Below are 14,511 nucleotides of genomic sequence, written 5' to 3' on the forward strand. Positions count from 1 at the left end.
AATACGGTATAGAGTGTCTGCTAGCTTTATATATCTTTGCTATTTGAATTGGCTGCTCAGGAGTATGTTATAGCCAGTTGACAATCCTCAGCCCACTGCCTGATATATGCCCACAAACGCACAATTGTAGGCAGGGAATTCAAGCAAATAGGGGACCAGTTCGACATCCTACACTCTGTTCGAGTACTGGCACAATTTGTCCAATTGATTTTGAGTGTGGGGGTGGAAAAAGGCGAAAAAGGCTGGACTTGGTTTTTCGCCTAAGTCCGCCCCACTAAGGTTAGACGCTATGTATATCTACACAGTATGTGTTTCCTGCGATTGAGGGCATGCGAGCAATTGGGGTATTTAGCTGGCTACAATAATATGTGCGAAAATGTGTGATTATGCAGTTTGAGAATGTTGTAGTCATTTTGCGTTGGTTGGGTTCTTTTCTTTGGGTTTTTGTCTGTCCACCGTTTACACCATCGAAGGCGTGCAGGCATTTAGAAGACTTAGTTGACTACAATACTCTATGAAAATTATATAATTATGCAATTGTATAATTATGGTAGCCGTTTTATACAGATTTATATTTTTGTAGGATTAACTATATTTTTCCAAGATTTTGGTGGCCACCGATCAATTACCGGCTGTGATATATCTATATCTTTTCTATGTGCGTTGAAGGCTGATAGCTGGCCTGCAGCTTGGATATGGTTCTATTATTTTTTGCAACGAGGTCTCAATACTTCATTCTTCTGCCCCTATGCTCGATCTTTTTAAATAGAAATGCTAATTATTCATTCATGACCGGCCTTTCCTCTGCTTCGTGCTCCCATTCGCACCACTGTCCTTACTCGCCGCTGCACTCTCTTTCTTCTCCAATTTCTCCTCCGCCTTCTTCTCACTGGCCCTACGCATGGCGCCCTCCTTTTCTAAAGCCTGGATCGTCGTATCAGACACCTCCCAAAGCTTCTTCTGTATCACCTCGTCCTCGATTTCCGGCCTCATGAACTTAAATTCACTACACTCCTTGAGGAACACCCCGCCGTCGCCTCTACCAAACCGAGCTTCCATCGCCGCATATAGGAACGTCTGAGCACCAGAGTCACTGCTCTTGAGAACGAGCCACCACACGGGCCACATAAACAGGTAAACCGCAAGGCCCCACAGGCTCCCGAAAGTAAGATACCTCCGCATCCCCGGCGTGCGAGTCCACCCCGGATCAACGATGATAACCCGCGCATTCATCGGCTTCTTGTCCGGTCTAGCATACGACGACAGGTGTTTCTGGAACGCGACCGCGAACGTCATAAGCGCAAGCTTCGAGGTCGCATAAACACCAGCTGGCGTGAAAGCAATGGACTGCGCCCCGGACTTTCCCCCGTCTTTCTTAGCCTGCGACTTCGACTTCCCACCCGAAGCGTCGATGCCGAAGTCCGGGAGCTGGCCGCCCATGTACGAACTGCACGCCCCTATAATGATGCGGACGTCCCGGTCCGGGGGCTGGACTCTTAGCGCGGGACTCAGGATGCTGAGGAGGTGAAAGTTCGCCATGTAGTTGAGTCCCCAGGTGGTCTCGAGGCCGTCGACCGTCGTGGATGCTTTCCCGCCCGCAGGCGTCCGCGTGTTCGCGCACAGGATTATCATGTCGAGGCGGCGGGGCGGGGCGTTGTCGACCCATTTCGTGGCGAAGGTTCGGATGCTGTGGAGGGAGGTGAGATCGACGTGCTCGGCGGTGATGAGTTCGTTGTTGGACTGTGTTCGGAGGTCCATGATGTAGTCAACGAGGAAGGGGTCGGAGAGCGGTTGCTGGGTGAGGAGGACGAGTTGGGCTCCTCGCGATGCGAGGCCCTTTGCGACTTCAGCGCCTATGCCTGATGTTCCTCCCTGGTCGTATGTTAGATACGACATTCGATTGGAAAATATCGGACTCTTGTGGACTTACTGTGATCATGATGACCTTCGAGTGCATATTGCGCTCGGAAGTGTTGACAGCGCCATTGAAGTACCATTTCAGCAGGTACAGCAACACAAGCAGCGGCACAACCTTCACCAGCGTATGTCCAAATGGTATGGAAGACAGTCCATCCGCCGATATCTGGGCGAGGATGTTGAGGGGCATTGTGGTGCCGGTTCGTAACGGGGGAGGGGAGGGGATTCGTCCGGCCAAAATAGGTAATCAATCACAACACATTCGAGACACGAACTCGGAATGATTTCCTTAGGGTCCGCCAAGCCAGGCAACTAGCGCCCGCGCGCAACGTCACTCGCATGTGATTTCGCGACAACTACTTTTTCGGTGCCTGGGGGAACTAAAACTCACCCTACCCTCGCACTCACACAACACAACACACACACCCAAAACTCCAACCACGTTCTTCCGGCCGCATTTGAAGGAAGATACTGACGGTGTTCGTAGCCCCTCGAAAAAAACACCCAAGAGGTGTTAATCGTCACTCCATACACACAACCCTCTCTCACCATGGCACCCCCGCGGTTGCCCTCCCTCCCCCGCGTCTACAACGACGACGACCTCCACGAGGTCCCTTTCACTTCGCTGCCCGCATACGGCTCAGGCCTGTACAAGCGGCCCATCACGTTCGTGCCCGCGACCCCTGAACCCTCCGCGGACGCCCCCACCACCACCATCGAAGCGCAAGCCTCCGACGAGCCCCCGGAGCTGACATTCGCAGAGCGCTACCTCGCCATCGTCTTAAAAAACACCCCCAAGCCGACGGCCGAAGAGGAGAAGAAATTCCCAATCTGCGACGTCTGCAAGTCGCCAATTACGGAGGCGACTCCGAGCGCGCACCACATTTCGTTCGCGCACCAGTACAGCCTACCGGTGCGACACACGCCGTCCGCTATGGACCGCAATAGAATGGGGTTGAAATACCTCGAGAAGTATGGTTTCGATATCGATGAGCGGAAGGGATTGGGCGCTGCGAGAGACGGTATTTTGTTTCCCATAATCCCGAAGGCTAAACTCAACCAGCATGGCATCGGCGTGAAGGACGTTGAGGAAAAGGTCGAGGAGAAGAAACCGAACAAGCTCGACGCGGGCAAAGCAAAGAAGCAGTACGAGAAGGAAAAGAAGAAGGACGAGCAACTGCGAAAGCTATTCTATGGGGACGACAAGGTCGAGAAGTACCTGAACGAGTTGGGTGGTTGAAGAGTCTATACCTCAGGTCGCTCAGCAGCTCGTCGATGAGCATTTCTGTCTCTGGTTTTATTTTTGGCGTAAGTGGCTCGTGTGCGGGATTTCCCCGCGAGCATGTTCTGGATTTTGTACGACGATACCCCAAAGCCCATGCTTAGCATGAGGCTAGTTTAACGACGACATGGCCTGTTTAAGGATAATCCTCTTTTTCGTATAGCCGCGGAAGGAAAGCGGGTGCAAGTACACCGTAGGCAATAGTGGCATATTAGCATTGCCTCACAACAAGAAAACCCAATGGAATTGTAATAATTCATAACCAAAACTTTGTTGCAGGGCGGCGCTGGGAGGGGAGTTTACAACGCATTCACCACATGGAAGAACTCTCCCAATCTTCTAACAAGACTCCTGGTGACCTCCCGTGTGGGATAGAGCGCATACATCATTTCAGATCGAGTACCTAAGGAAAACCTGCCAGGCCGGATCGGGCTATACCAATCGAGAGAAGTACATGCGCCGTTCAATTCACACCCCTATAACACAAGGAAATAGTCGAAGAAAGTGTTTGATGATCTAGGGCGCAAGGAAGCTATGCCGATGCTGACTTGCTCTTGATACCATAGACTTGCTCGTATTCGCGTGCATATCTTGCTGAGGCTTCGGCAGATTGGTCTTCATATGGCTGCAGCGGTATTAGCACAATTTTGGATGTAAGCCTTGAGATGTGGATGAATACCTTCTTCTCACTTGCGCTCAAGGCTGCCCACTCCTTGGATATCAGAGTCGAGGCATCTGTGAATTTGATGTCCTTGAAGTCTCCACTAGCCTGGCGCTCCTGCATAAAGCGCAAGAATGGGTGCGCGGAGCGTTTAGGAGCCCGATCATCCTCTATCTTCGCAAACGGGCTGAGGCTTTTCACTTTACCGGCTAGCTTTTTCTGCAATGCCAGTCGGGCGTTGTTGGCGAGGCGGATATCGTTGGGCGAATGAGAGTGTACCCATTTGCGGTACTCTGCCCTGTTGGTTTCCGTTTGCTGGTTGGCGAGGTGGTTATAATGCTGGGGCAGTGTGTTAGTGCCAATACAGCCTCCGTGATAGATTTCACACTGCTCGTCACTTACTTCCTTCTCCGCCGGTGTAATGTTGTTGTATTGTTCTGCGGCTTCCTTTAGGGAAACCTTTCCTCCCTTCGCTACCTCTGCTGTATATACTAGTCTGCCGCTGACCTTTCTCGTACTGAAAGGCACACGCAATGCCTGCTTCTTCAGCTCACGGATGTGCTGCTTCTCCTTCTCTTCCGGCGTGAGAACCTTCTTGGCCCTCTTCTTTGCGGCAGGCTTCTTCTTCGCAGCAGTTTTCTTGGCCTTCTTCTTCTTGGGAGCTGCCTTCTTGCTTGCGGTCTTCTTCTTCGCAGGAGTCTTCTTCGCGGTAGTCTTCTTTGCTGTAGTCTTCTTCGCGGCGGGCTTCTTAGCAGCAGCAGCCTTCTTGACCGCCTTCTTCACGGTGGGGGTTGGCGTGGTCGCCTCAGCTGTGGTGGCATAGGTGCGGCGATATGCGCGGGAGATGGCATGTATGACGGGAACCGAGAGGGCATTGCGACGGGCGAAGCTGTTCTGAAAGGCGCGAGCGAGGTGGGACAGGTCGTGTGTGGATGTTTTGGGAAGGTCGCCTGCCAAGCGGCACAGCGCACCGCGAACGAGCATTGTGTGAGAGTCGCAGGTCGCTCTCAATGCCGCGATGCGATGGCGGGCGGGTTAGTGTCGTATGGAAGTGAGACCTGACTGTTGGAGCTTCGCGGGTCGCGTAATTGATTGCGATGGAGGTTGAGTGGTCGGGACGGTGTCGGTGGGTTGGTGGGTTTGGGTGGGATGTGACAGGAACAGGCAAAGGGCAAGCAAGAGTGGAAGTTGGATGGCTGGGCCCGGGGGAAGCTCCCACTTGATGCCAAGCAAGCAAACATAAACAGGCAAGCGTGACTCTTTAGCTGCTTGAGAGCCACTAGAGGCTAGAGCTATCCTTAGAGCAACGCAAGGCGCGTTCCCGTGAGCGCCCTTGCCGCATCCAGACGTCGACGTCACATAATACTATGTCTATCTGTACGGAAGAGGGTGGACACATCATACGAGTGCAGTAACACGAATAATCCTAGATGAAAAATATTATCTGTCCCCATCGGTTGAATCGGGTAGAAATTTCGATGAATTTTGCTGTCTTTTGTTTCTTGTGTCAATTGCAAATTGAAAAGGGAAAATCATCCCAAGGTGGCAGAGGACATTATAGTCCTGGGCTGAAATTAACCCCAACGCCCCTCTTCCAGCTCATCGCTATGTACAAATAGATAGATGTATAGAAGATATGCGAGCAAACTCTTTTGCGTACTCTTTGAAGAAGTCGATTTAGAATCATATATCGAGATAGGGAAACCTCCCTTGCGCTCTAGTGATTTAGGCGAGCTTGTAACTGTTGCCCAATAAGTTAGCAAAAGTGATCGAAAAATTAACCAATGGGCTGTTTCTTCTTGAGAACTTACCTCCATGGATGATCCTCATCACCATACTGGATGGCCTCCATCCATTCCTTCATCTGCAGAGCAATTGGCCCAGCCTCGACATTATCCTCCAATCCGCACTCCACCAACCGTCCCTTCCAGCTAATCTTTCGGACAGGGCTGACGATGGCGGCGGTGCCGGCTCCAAAGACCTCCAACATACGGCCCTCATCAGCCGCATCCGCAAGCTCCTTCATTGTGAACTTCCTCTCGGTCACCTTCCAGCCCTGAGGCTCGAGTCGCTCCTTGGCAAGGCCGATGACGGAATCGCGAGTGACACCCTCGAGGATGGTACCGTCGAGAGGGGCGGTCAACAGCTCCTTCTGGCCAGTCTCCTTGTTCTTGATGGCTGCGAAGAGGTTCATGGTGCCAACTTCAGTGACGTACTCCTCCTCGCCGAATAGCCACAGGTTCTGGTGGAATCCACGGCTGGCAGCTTGCATCTGGGGCAGGATGCAAGGTGCGTAGTTGGCACCCAACTTCTTGTCTCCGACACCGCCGGGCCATGCTCGCACGGCGTAGTCCGTAGCCTCCAATGAGACGGCCTTGAAGCCGGTAGGGTAGTAGGGGCCGACAGGCGAGGCGATCACGTAGAGGAGTGCTGAAGCGGGAGGACCAACTCCCAATGTGCGCTGGGTGCCAATCATTGTGGGGCGTAGGTAGAGAGAGTATCCGCGGGCATCAGGAATGAACCTCGAATCCAACTTCACGAATTGGCCGATGAGATCGATCATTGCGTCTGGGTCGAAGGTAGGGAGAGCGATACGTGCGGACGACTTGTTCAAACGCGCCATGTTCTTGTCAGGTCGGAACAGTCTGATGTTTCCATTCTTGTCCTTGTACGCCTTCATACCCTCGAAGCATTCGAAAGCATAGTGGAAGACGCAGGTAGCTGGGTCGAGGGAGAGGTTCTGGTAGGGTGTTATGCGCGCTGGTAGCCATCCTTGGGAAGCAGTCCATTCAAGCGATAACATATGATCTGGGAGAAAAAGTCAATTCATGTCCTCCTGCATGCGAGCCTTCCCCCAATCTCGCACGCACCTGTGAAATTGCGTCCGAATACTAATTCCTCAGGAGGCAGTAAGTCCTTCGGTGTTGTCGTCTTGGTGATGGAGAGCTTTGATGGGTCAATGTCCTGGATTTTGGTGCCCACAGAGGCATCAGCGTGGATGCTGTATGCCCGCCGACATCGCAAATAAGCAGGTGTGAAGACGCGGGATGGAGCAGAAGAGAATTGCGACAGAAGTCGCGCTGACCGTTGTTGAAGCATAGCGAATGTGTGTGGTGGAGGTATCCCGAAATTGAGGGAAGAAACGTGATTGAAGTAGCACTTGTGAGAGATGTGTGGTAGGTAATTATGGCAGACCAAATATTTACGACCCCGAAGCTGACCGAGATATCGGCGCTTTGTGCTCCCGGGCTTTTGTGACTCCCCCACGGGATAGTATCGGCTCACAATAGCAACAAGCGGATAGGCCGGGCTGAATTGCTTCTGTACGATGAGTCTGACGATCCCCAATTGCCCGCTGCGTATAATTAGGAGCTCAAGACCCTGGCTAAACCCCATGAATGCATGCTGTGACGTTTCTTGTAGCGACTGCTCGGTCCGCTAATCGGAGGTCTGCAGAAGATCCCCGGATAACTCACAATGGACATGCCTCTCCAAACGGATAAAGAGGCTAAGGCCGATGCAGGGCTAAAGTAACTATGAAACGTGTGCACAAATGTTCAATTGACACTTGCGGTGTAGCTATAATTATTGAAACTCATATTCTCTTCAGCCCTACGAGCAAGTTCGAAGTAGTGCACCCGCGCAGTAATACCTAACTTCTACTTCTAATTCGATGTATGCAACAAACACGCCTCAAGCTAGATGAGATACATTGAATCTTGGTCGCTTGTAACCGTTCGACATGGCTATATCAGTGCCTTTTTTATATAGTCAGAATTTGAATTGTGGTTGATAATCTATTGCTCATGCGGGAATAGCTCTCACATGGAAGCCAACACGAGTGACGAACGTAATGTACCCTGCCAAGCGTCCCTCTCCTACAACAACCCCATCCTACATTTCTATTGGAGCGCCGTTCCAACGAATCTTCAAACGAGCGTTGCGACACCCTTATCAAAGGGCGACTTATTGTAACAATAACAACAACAACGTTAAACCTACGTCCCACCTACCTCTAGGTCTCAGACATTCGCCATCCCTTTTCCGACTTGGAATAAAGAAAGATAGCAAAAGGAAGAGGAGGTGTCTCACACGCGCTCTCTCTCCCTTCCGTCAGATTCCCCTACCTCGAGAAACCGCCAGTCCATGCCACCTAACAACAAAATATCCGCCGATCGATAGAATCGCCGCGCGGGCGGTCGTCTTCCACCTTTACCTCCATCTCCTCCCCTTTCTCGACGACGCCATGTTTTCCAATGCGCTGAAGTCGTTCACCTCGAACATCTCGTCCAACTACTCGCTGAGCCCACAACCCACATCCTTCTCCGGGCCCTGGAAGATCTACGATGCAAAGAAGAAGTCCACAGGCAAGGCGGCGTCCGTCTTCGTGTTCGAGAAGAAGTCGCTGGAGCCTCCTGGGGGCGGGAGTCTGGGCGGAAGGTCTGGCGCTTCGGCGCTGAAGAGGGCACACGAGGAGGTTGTGGAGAGGCTGAAGAAGGAGGCCAGTTCGCTTGCGAGGCTGCGGCACCCGAGCGTGCTGGAGCTCGCGGAGCCCGTGGAAGAGACGCGTGGCGGGGGGCTGATGTTCGCTACGGAACCTGTCACTGCGTCGCTGGCTGGCCTGCTGCAGGAGAAGGATGAGCAGGAGAGGGCTGGCGGCGTGGGAGGGCGCCGAAGCCGCTACGTGGTTGAGGAGTCGGATGGGCAGAAGAGGCGGCGGGAGTTAGAGATTGACGAGCTAGAGATACAGAAGGGGCTGCTGCAGATTGCGAAGGGGTTGGAATTCCTCCACGAGAGTGCGGGACTCGTCCATGCGAATCTGACGCCCGAGGCCATCTTTATCAATGCTAAAGTAGGCAATACACCACACAACTCGTCTTTCTTCTCTGAAATGAATGGCACTGATCCAATGTGAATAGTCCGACTGGAAGATCTCTGGTCTCGCATTCTGCACCCCGCCCGAGAATTCCACCAAACCGACATCAGTAACGCCCATATCGCTGTCCGAGGTGTTGAATTATGATGCCCGACTTCCTCGACACGTCCAGCTCAATGTCGACTACACATCCCCAGACTTTGTCCTCGATGGCAATGTCACGTCCGCCGCTGACATGTTCTCACTGGGCATGTTGATCATCGCATTATACAACTCACCCCACCGAAGTCCTCTCGAATTCAACGGAAGCCAATCGGCATACAAACGCGCCTTCTCATCGTCGTCGTCGGTCCCCAACAAGAGCAACAACTTCATGTCTTCACAACCACTACCGAGAGATGTGGTCAACGGTGTTCTCGATCGTTTGATCACAAGGCGGCCAGCACAGCGCTTAGACGCACGGGAATTCCAGCAGGCGCAATACTTTGATAACATACTGGTTTCTACCATCCGCTTCCTCGACTCCCTTCCCGCGAAGACACCCCACGAGAAGTCACAGTTCATGAGGGGGCTTCCAAGGATATTGAATCAATTCCCCAAGTCTGTCCTAGAGAAGAAGGTTCTCCCTGCGCTCCTAGAGGAGACGAAAGATCGGGAACTACTGGCTCTCGTCCTACAAAACATATTCAAGATCGTCACTACATTACCTGCATCGAAGCGGGCTTTCACAGAGAGAGTGATACCCAAGCTCCGAGAAGTGTTCTTGAGCAGTCCACCGCCCGCAAAAGGCGCCCCGGCCGAGCGAGACAGCTTAAAGGAAGCCGGACTGATGGTCGTGCTGGAGAACATTAACGTCGCGGCCGAAAGCAGCGGCGGGAAGGAGTTCAAGGACGACATATTACCGATCATCAACTACGCACTGGAATCTCCCACCCACTCTATGGTGGACGCGGCGCTCCGAACGCTGCCTGTCGTGGTTCCCATTCTGGACTTCTCGACGATCAAGAACGAGCTGTTCCCCATCATTGCGAACGTCTTCGCTAAGACGAGCAGCATGGGTATCAAGATCCGCGGACTGGAGGCTTTCAAGACGCTTTGCGGTGGGGGAAGTGAAGAATCGGATGGATTCGAAGGAGACGGATTGACTGGCGTGGTCGAAGTCCAGAAGCCCAAAACCTCCAATGTATCAATCCTAGACAAATACACCATCCAGGACAAGGTCGTCCCGCTCCTCAGGGGCATCAAGACCAAGGAGCCAGCAGTCATGGTACGTTTCCCCACATCTAAACACCATACCCTTCTCTAGCTAACCAACATCACCCAGATGGCCGCCCTCGAGGTCTTCAAAACCATCGGCCCCCAAGTCGACTCCGACTTCCTCGCCATGGATGTCCTCCCCATTCTCTGGCAATTCAGCCTAGGCCCGCTCCTCAACCTCCCCCAATTCCAAGCCTACATGACGACCATCAAATCCATGTCGACGCGCGTCGAAAACGAACAGACCCGCAAGCTGCAAGAACTCGGCGCCAGCAACGGCACCAGCACCGCAACCACGCGCAACGAATTCATGAGCTTCGGCGGCGCCCCCGCAACCACCAGCAACGGCTTCGACACGACGAACGGCTCAGGAGACGGCGACTTCGAGGCTCTCGTGCGCGGCGGGAGCGCTGCTGGCGCGAGCGGAGCAGCAGGCGGAGGAAACGACATGCTCGGCGGCGATGCGTGGGCCAACGCGCCCTCGTCCGCCTCCTCATCCACCATCCTCCCCTCGCGATCAGTCGCGAACAATCGCGGGCGAGCATCCAACAATGCTTCTCCGGCAGCTACGTTTTCCTGGTCCACGCCGCCGCCGCCCATGTCGCCGCCCGCACAGCAGCACAACCTCTCCGCGCCGCAGCACCAAGGCGTAGGCAGGACGATCACACCGGACAACACGCTCAACAGCCTCAACACGTCCTTCCCCGCGCTCGCGCCCAGCAACCCGGGAATCGGCAGCCCGACCTTCTCTCAACAGCAGCAGCAGAGCAGGCCCGGCGCAAGCATGAACACCATGATGTCTCCCCCGCCCATCTCAACCCAGAGCTCCGGGTTGGACTGGAGCAAAGCATCAAGCACGACGTCGAATCAATGGGGTGGTGGTGGAATCGCATCTGCAACCTCGACGACGCCCGGGCTCTCCAACTTCTCAATGGCACCACAGCAGCAGCAGAGCCAGACGAACCCTTACTCATCGTTCAGAATCGCGCCGCCGCCTAGCAAACCGGCTGGCTCGTTTGGCATACCGCCGCCTCCGAGCGGAGGGGGTACGTTCAGCATCGCGCCACCGCCAGGTCAAGCGTCGAGGTTCGGCGGTGCACCTGCCCCGGGAGGTGGGATGAGCATGAATAGCATGGCGTCCCGGATGGCAACGAGCCAGAAGCAGACTCAGAATCAGAATCAAAACCAGACGGGTTGGGGTGCTAACGATGGGGGTAGTCTGATATAACGTGGACTATCGGGTTGAGTTGAGTTGAGTTGAGACGAGGCAAGTTGGCAAGCAGGCAATGTGTGTGTAGTTGCACTATCCCAACCGTACGGAACATAGAAAACGACGACAGTCTTTTGACGTTGTCCAAAAACCTTTGGACACCCCCCTGCACGTTCCAGCGACATTTTGTGTTTTCTTTCCATACATAGCATGCGAATTCAATAGTCAGTTACCTAGGTAGCTGAGTGGTACGAGCATGATATGATACCAGCCAGAATTGCAGTTCACATCAATCACATCAATCATCATTTACAATCCATTACATATTTAACACTTTTTCGCTTTTTCATTTTAAGCCTCCTTCCTTCGCTCTGTCCCATCTAGTCTACTTTACTACGACGTTACCACCGTGCTACCCTGATCGTCGAGAGAATCCACTTTTCAGGCACGAACATCGACCCTTCGAGCCCGGGCCGCCGATTGCGACATCCCAGGGCTCGATGTCGTTTTGCGAGTCGGACAATTTTCATTATGTAGCTAATGTAGCTAAGGCATTTTATGGGAATTCCAGAAGGAAAAATTGAGAAATTAATCGGATGCGCCGCAAGGATGGTGAACTGTAGCGATGGATGGATGGGTCCACTGGAGATGTCACTGCTTGGCGGCGATGGGAGGGCGAGGATATCTCCGCGCGATATTGGGTGATGTTTGGAGATGGTGTTTATTATGTGTGGATGTTATGTGGTCTACGGATGCTCTTGTGTGGACTTGATACGAGTAGCTACCTTGAGAGGGTACCTAGGTTGTTTGTCGTTCTGGCTCAGTTCAGCTCAGCTCAGGTCACTATGGTTAGATGTTGAATAATGGACGCAAAATGATTGATCATATCCCTCAATGCACTTCCATCCCATCCCATTCCATCCGTTCGGACGGTGACAACAGGTTAGACTGCCGCAGAACCCGCCGTGGCAGAGAGCTCTTTGGAACCGTTTTCGTTCGACATCTGGGCCTTCCCAAGTTCCCTCCCCTCCCCCCCCACTAACTCGAATCGATCGGTTAGGTAATGGATGATTAAATGCGTACAAACCCTTCTTTGTTACGTGGGAGTTGCGGAATGTGAAGGATTTGAATTTAATTTGAGTTTTGTTTGTACAGACGGTTACGCGTGGACAAGGTTAGTAGGATTAAGGTTGTCTTGAGTGGAAAGGCAGGAAAGGCTTGAATGATTGCATCATGGGAGAGAGCAATTGCGCGATTGGGTGGCTGATGGTGGCGCCAAGAGGTTGTGGCGGCCGGGGACTTTACTCCTTGCGGTAATTGGGTGTCTTCACTACGGGGAGGTACAAGGACGAGGTATCTATCTCTCGTGTGTAGGCAATCGTAGCAGGGATATGTTTGCTGTGTAGTCTTAATTTCTTCATCTATGAGATACCCTACATACAAAATAATAGTACTCAAAGTGTGTTCTAACAAATGTGCGACTTGGATGGTTGTGGTACATTACTTTGCTAGGTACTTGCTAGAGGTTGTAGGTACCTCATAGTCAAGTAAGCAATAACTCAACACAAGCTTGGCCGTCTTAGACGTTCTTAGATTCTTCTTAGCTTCCTCTAGGCGATTGCTTCGTTGCCGCTTCTCTTCTTTTTTCAACTCCAACGCAACGCAATCATCATCATCATCATCATCAATCATGTCCATTGTTTCGGCACCCCTCTCCCTCCATCTCTATAGATCTCTTTCCCACATGGCGCAATCGTGTCTCCCATCGACTCGGTCAATCTTCCAGCTATTCGCTTCTCCCTCTCCCATCTGACTGCATCATCACCAACAGCATACATAGCATAACTCACGGCCGGCCTGATAAATGGGTGGCGATCTTGATCTTATTCCCAGTCCTATCCCATCCACCCCCCTTGCCTTAACACCTTCTGCCCTGTACGGGATTGCCCCCCACACACCCTCTCCTCTCTCTCTCTCTCTCTCTCCTCTACCTAAACTTCCCGTCCATGCAACTCTGCGCCCTCCACGCTGCGTGTAACCATACGAACACTCAGCCAACCATCCCCCGTCCATCACGTCACACATACACCCTCTAGAGAATCTCGCCCCCTTCCTCTTCGTGCGGAACCGCCATGAGGGAACCGAGGACGAGCAAGACTGGCTCACCCTCGTTCTCGTATCCCGCATCCCGTGCTTCGTCTTTCCTCGTCTCCAAACCTCCCCCAGTCCCACTCTTCCGCTATCTGAGTGCCGTACGAGGTCACTAACGTTCACATGCCTCATCACATCGTACTTTTGAATCTTCCTTGATGCCATGCAGCCATGAAATGATGCACCGTCCGATCCGGCGGCCTTGCAGAAATGGTAGATTCTATTACTACTTCTTGGCACATAATCCTCCGCGTATTATTCTTCATCCTCTGTATGCGTTATGCAAGCCGTAACGTAACCTCACACGCTCATGACCATTCACAATTGGTGGCATGTCAGACCGGCTGCACACTCCGCATCAGATCGGTCCTTGGAGATCTCCCTCGGGGTGTCCGATCAACATCGACATGGACAAACATCAGACAGCCTCCAAAACAACCCTAGGAGTTTAGAGGGAAGCAAGCAGACTCTGCAATTACTTTTCATTCTGTTTTTCGCCTCTCTGACATGTCCATTCTATGTACTAACTTGTTTGTTTGTATCTTCCGTCGGTCGGCGCACTCCTAGTAAGAGAACTTGGGCTCGTTGCGGACAAGGTTCTTTGCCCGGACCAGGCCGTGATGGTTCTGTTTCCTTTGTAACTAGTGGGTGGTCAATCATGGTCATGGATGGTAAAATCCCAAGTCGTAACAAGCCGTTTGCAAGCTTCAATAATACAACCAAGGATCCTAGATAGCCTTTTCCCGCCCAATTTCCAATTCCTCTCGGCCTCTCACCGTTCTGTCCTTCCCACTTTTATCGTACATAGGCATACACCTCGTCCCACCTTTTCCGCCTCCACCGTTCCACAAGCACACACCAGTTACCATCCCACCCCCATTCCCATCTTCCTGTTTCGCTGTTTCGCTGCATCACCATCAATCCCATCCACTCATCAGGGTCTGTGCTTTGGGTCCGTCCCCCCGTCACATTGCACGAGTATTACTCTGCCTTGCCCTAACTCGTAAACCCACGAGTACCGCTATTCACTAATAGGTTCTTGTACGAGTATTCCCTACTTTTCTCGTACTCCCTCTACTCCGTACTACTGCTATCTATACTACGAGTACTAGATACTGCTTGGCTACCATCTATTCACCTTGCTACTTACTCGTGCG

At 52.5% G+C, this 14,511-nt stretch overlaps 6 protein-coding genes across 6 annotated transcripts; 3 read left to right on the forward strand and 3 right to left on the reverse strand.

Annotated features, from left to right (window-relative positions):
- Positions 1-533: 533 nt before the first annotated feature.
- Positions 534-2,156, reverse strand: BU24DRAFT_385519 (NAD(P)-binding protein). Its single transcript, XM_033524882.1, has 2 exons — positions 1,931-2,156; positions 534-1,872 (listed from the first exon to the last, which is right to left on the reverse strand). Exons 1-2 carry the CDS (start codon positions 2,105-2,107, stop codon positions 787-789), a joined length of 1,263 nt encoding a protein of 420 aa, XP_033387157.1. The 5' UTR covers positions 2,108-2,156; the 3' UTR covers positions 534-786.
- Positions 2,157-2,292: 136 nt separating this feature from the next.
- On the forward strand, positions 2,293-3,458 carry BU24DRAFT_418373 (uncharacterized protein). The gene has a single exon (XM_033526962.1). It carries the CDS (start codon positions 2,468-2,470, stop codon positions 3,155-3,157), a length of 690 nt encoding a protein of 229 aa, XP_033387158.1. The 5' UTR covers positions 2,293-2,467; the 3' UTR covers positions 3,158-3,458.
- On the reverse strand, positions 3,239-5,034 carry BU24DRAFT_418374 (uncharacterized protein). Its single transcript, XM_033526963.1, has 3 exons — positions 4,263-5,034; positions 3,879-4,199; positions 3,239-3,824 (listed from the first exon to the last, which is right to left on the reverse strand). The coding sequence occupies exons 1-3, from the start codon at positions 4,842-4,844 to the stop codon at positions 3,732-3,734; spliced, it is 996 nt and encodes a 331-aa protein (XP_033387159.1). The 5' UTR covers positions 4,845-5,034; the 3' UTR covers positions 3,239-3,731.
- Positions 5,035-5,285: 251 nt separating this feature from the next.
- Positions 5,286-7,199, reverse strand: BU24DRAFT_418375 (branched-chain amino acid aminotransferase II). Its single transcript, XM_033526964.1, has 3 exons — positions 6,731-7,199; positions 5,672-6,668; positions 5,286-5,601 (listed from the first exon to the last, which is right to left on the reverse strand). The coding sequence occupies exons 1-3, from the start codon at positions 6,957-6,959 to the stop codon at positions 5,586-5,588; spliced, it is 1,242 nt and encodes a 413-aa protein (XP_033387160.1). The 5' UTR covers positions 6,960-7,199; the 3' UTR covers positions 5,286-5,585.
- Positions 7,200-7,733: 534 nt separating this feature from the next.
- Positions 7,734-11,360, forward strand: BU24DRAFT_439254 (protein kinase-like protein Scy1). The gene is made up of 3 exons (XM_033530294.1): positions 7,734-8,712; positions 8,780-10,003; positions 10,061-11,360. The coding sequence occupies exons 1-3, from the start codon at positions 8,107-8,109 to the stop codon at positions 11,219-11,221; spliced, it is 2,991 nt and encodes a 996-aa protein (XP_033387161.1). The 5' UTR covers positions 7,734-8,106; the 3' UTR covers positions 11,222-11,360.
- Positions 11,361-11,560: 200 nt separating this feature from the next.
- On the forward strand, positions 11,561-12,406 carry BU24DRAFT_418378 (uncharacterized protein). Its single transcript, XM_033526965.1, has one exon. It carries the CDS (start codon positions 11,833-11,835, stop codon positions 12,061-12,063), a length of 231 nt encoding a protein of 76 aa, XP_033387162.1. The 5' UTR covers positions 11,561-11,832; the 3' UTR covers positions 12,064-12,406.
- The last annotated feature ends 2,105 nt before the right edge of the window (positions 12,407-14,511 follow it).

This window comes from Aaosphaeria arxii, assembly GCF_010015735.1.
Source record: "Aaosphaeria arxii CBS 175.79 unplaced genomic scaffold BU24scaffold_2, whole genome shotgun sequence".
Lineage (NCBI taxonomy): Eukaryota > Fungi > Ascomycota > Dothideomycetes > Pleosporales > Aaosphaeria > Aaosphaeria arxii.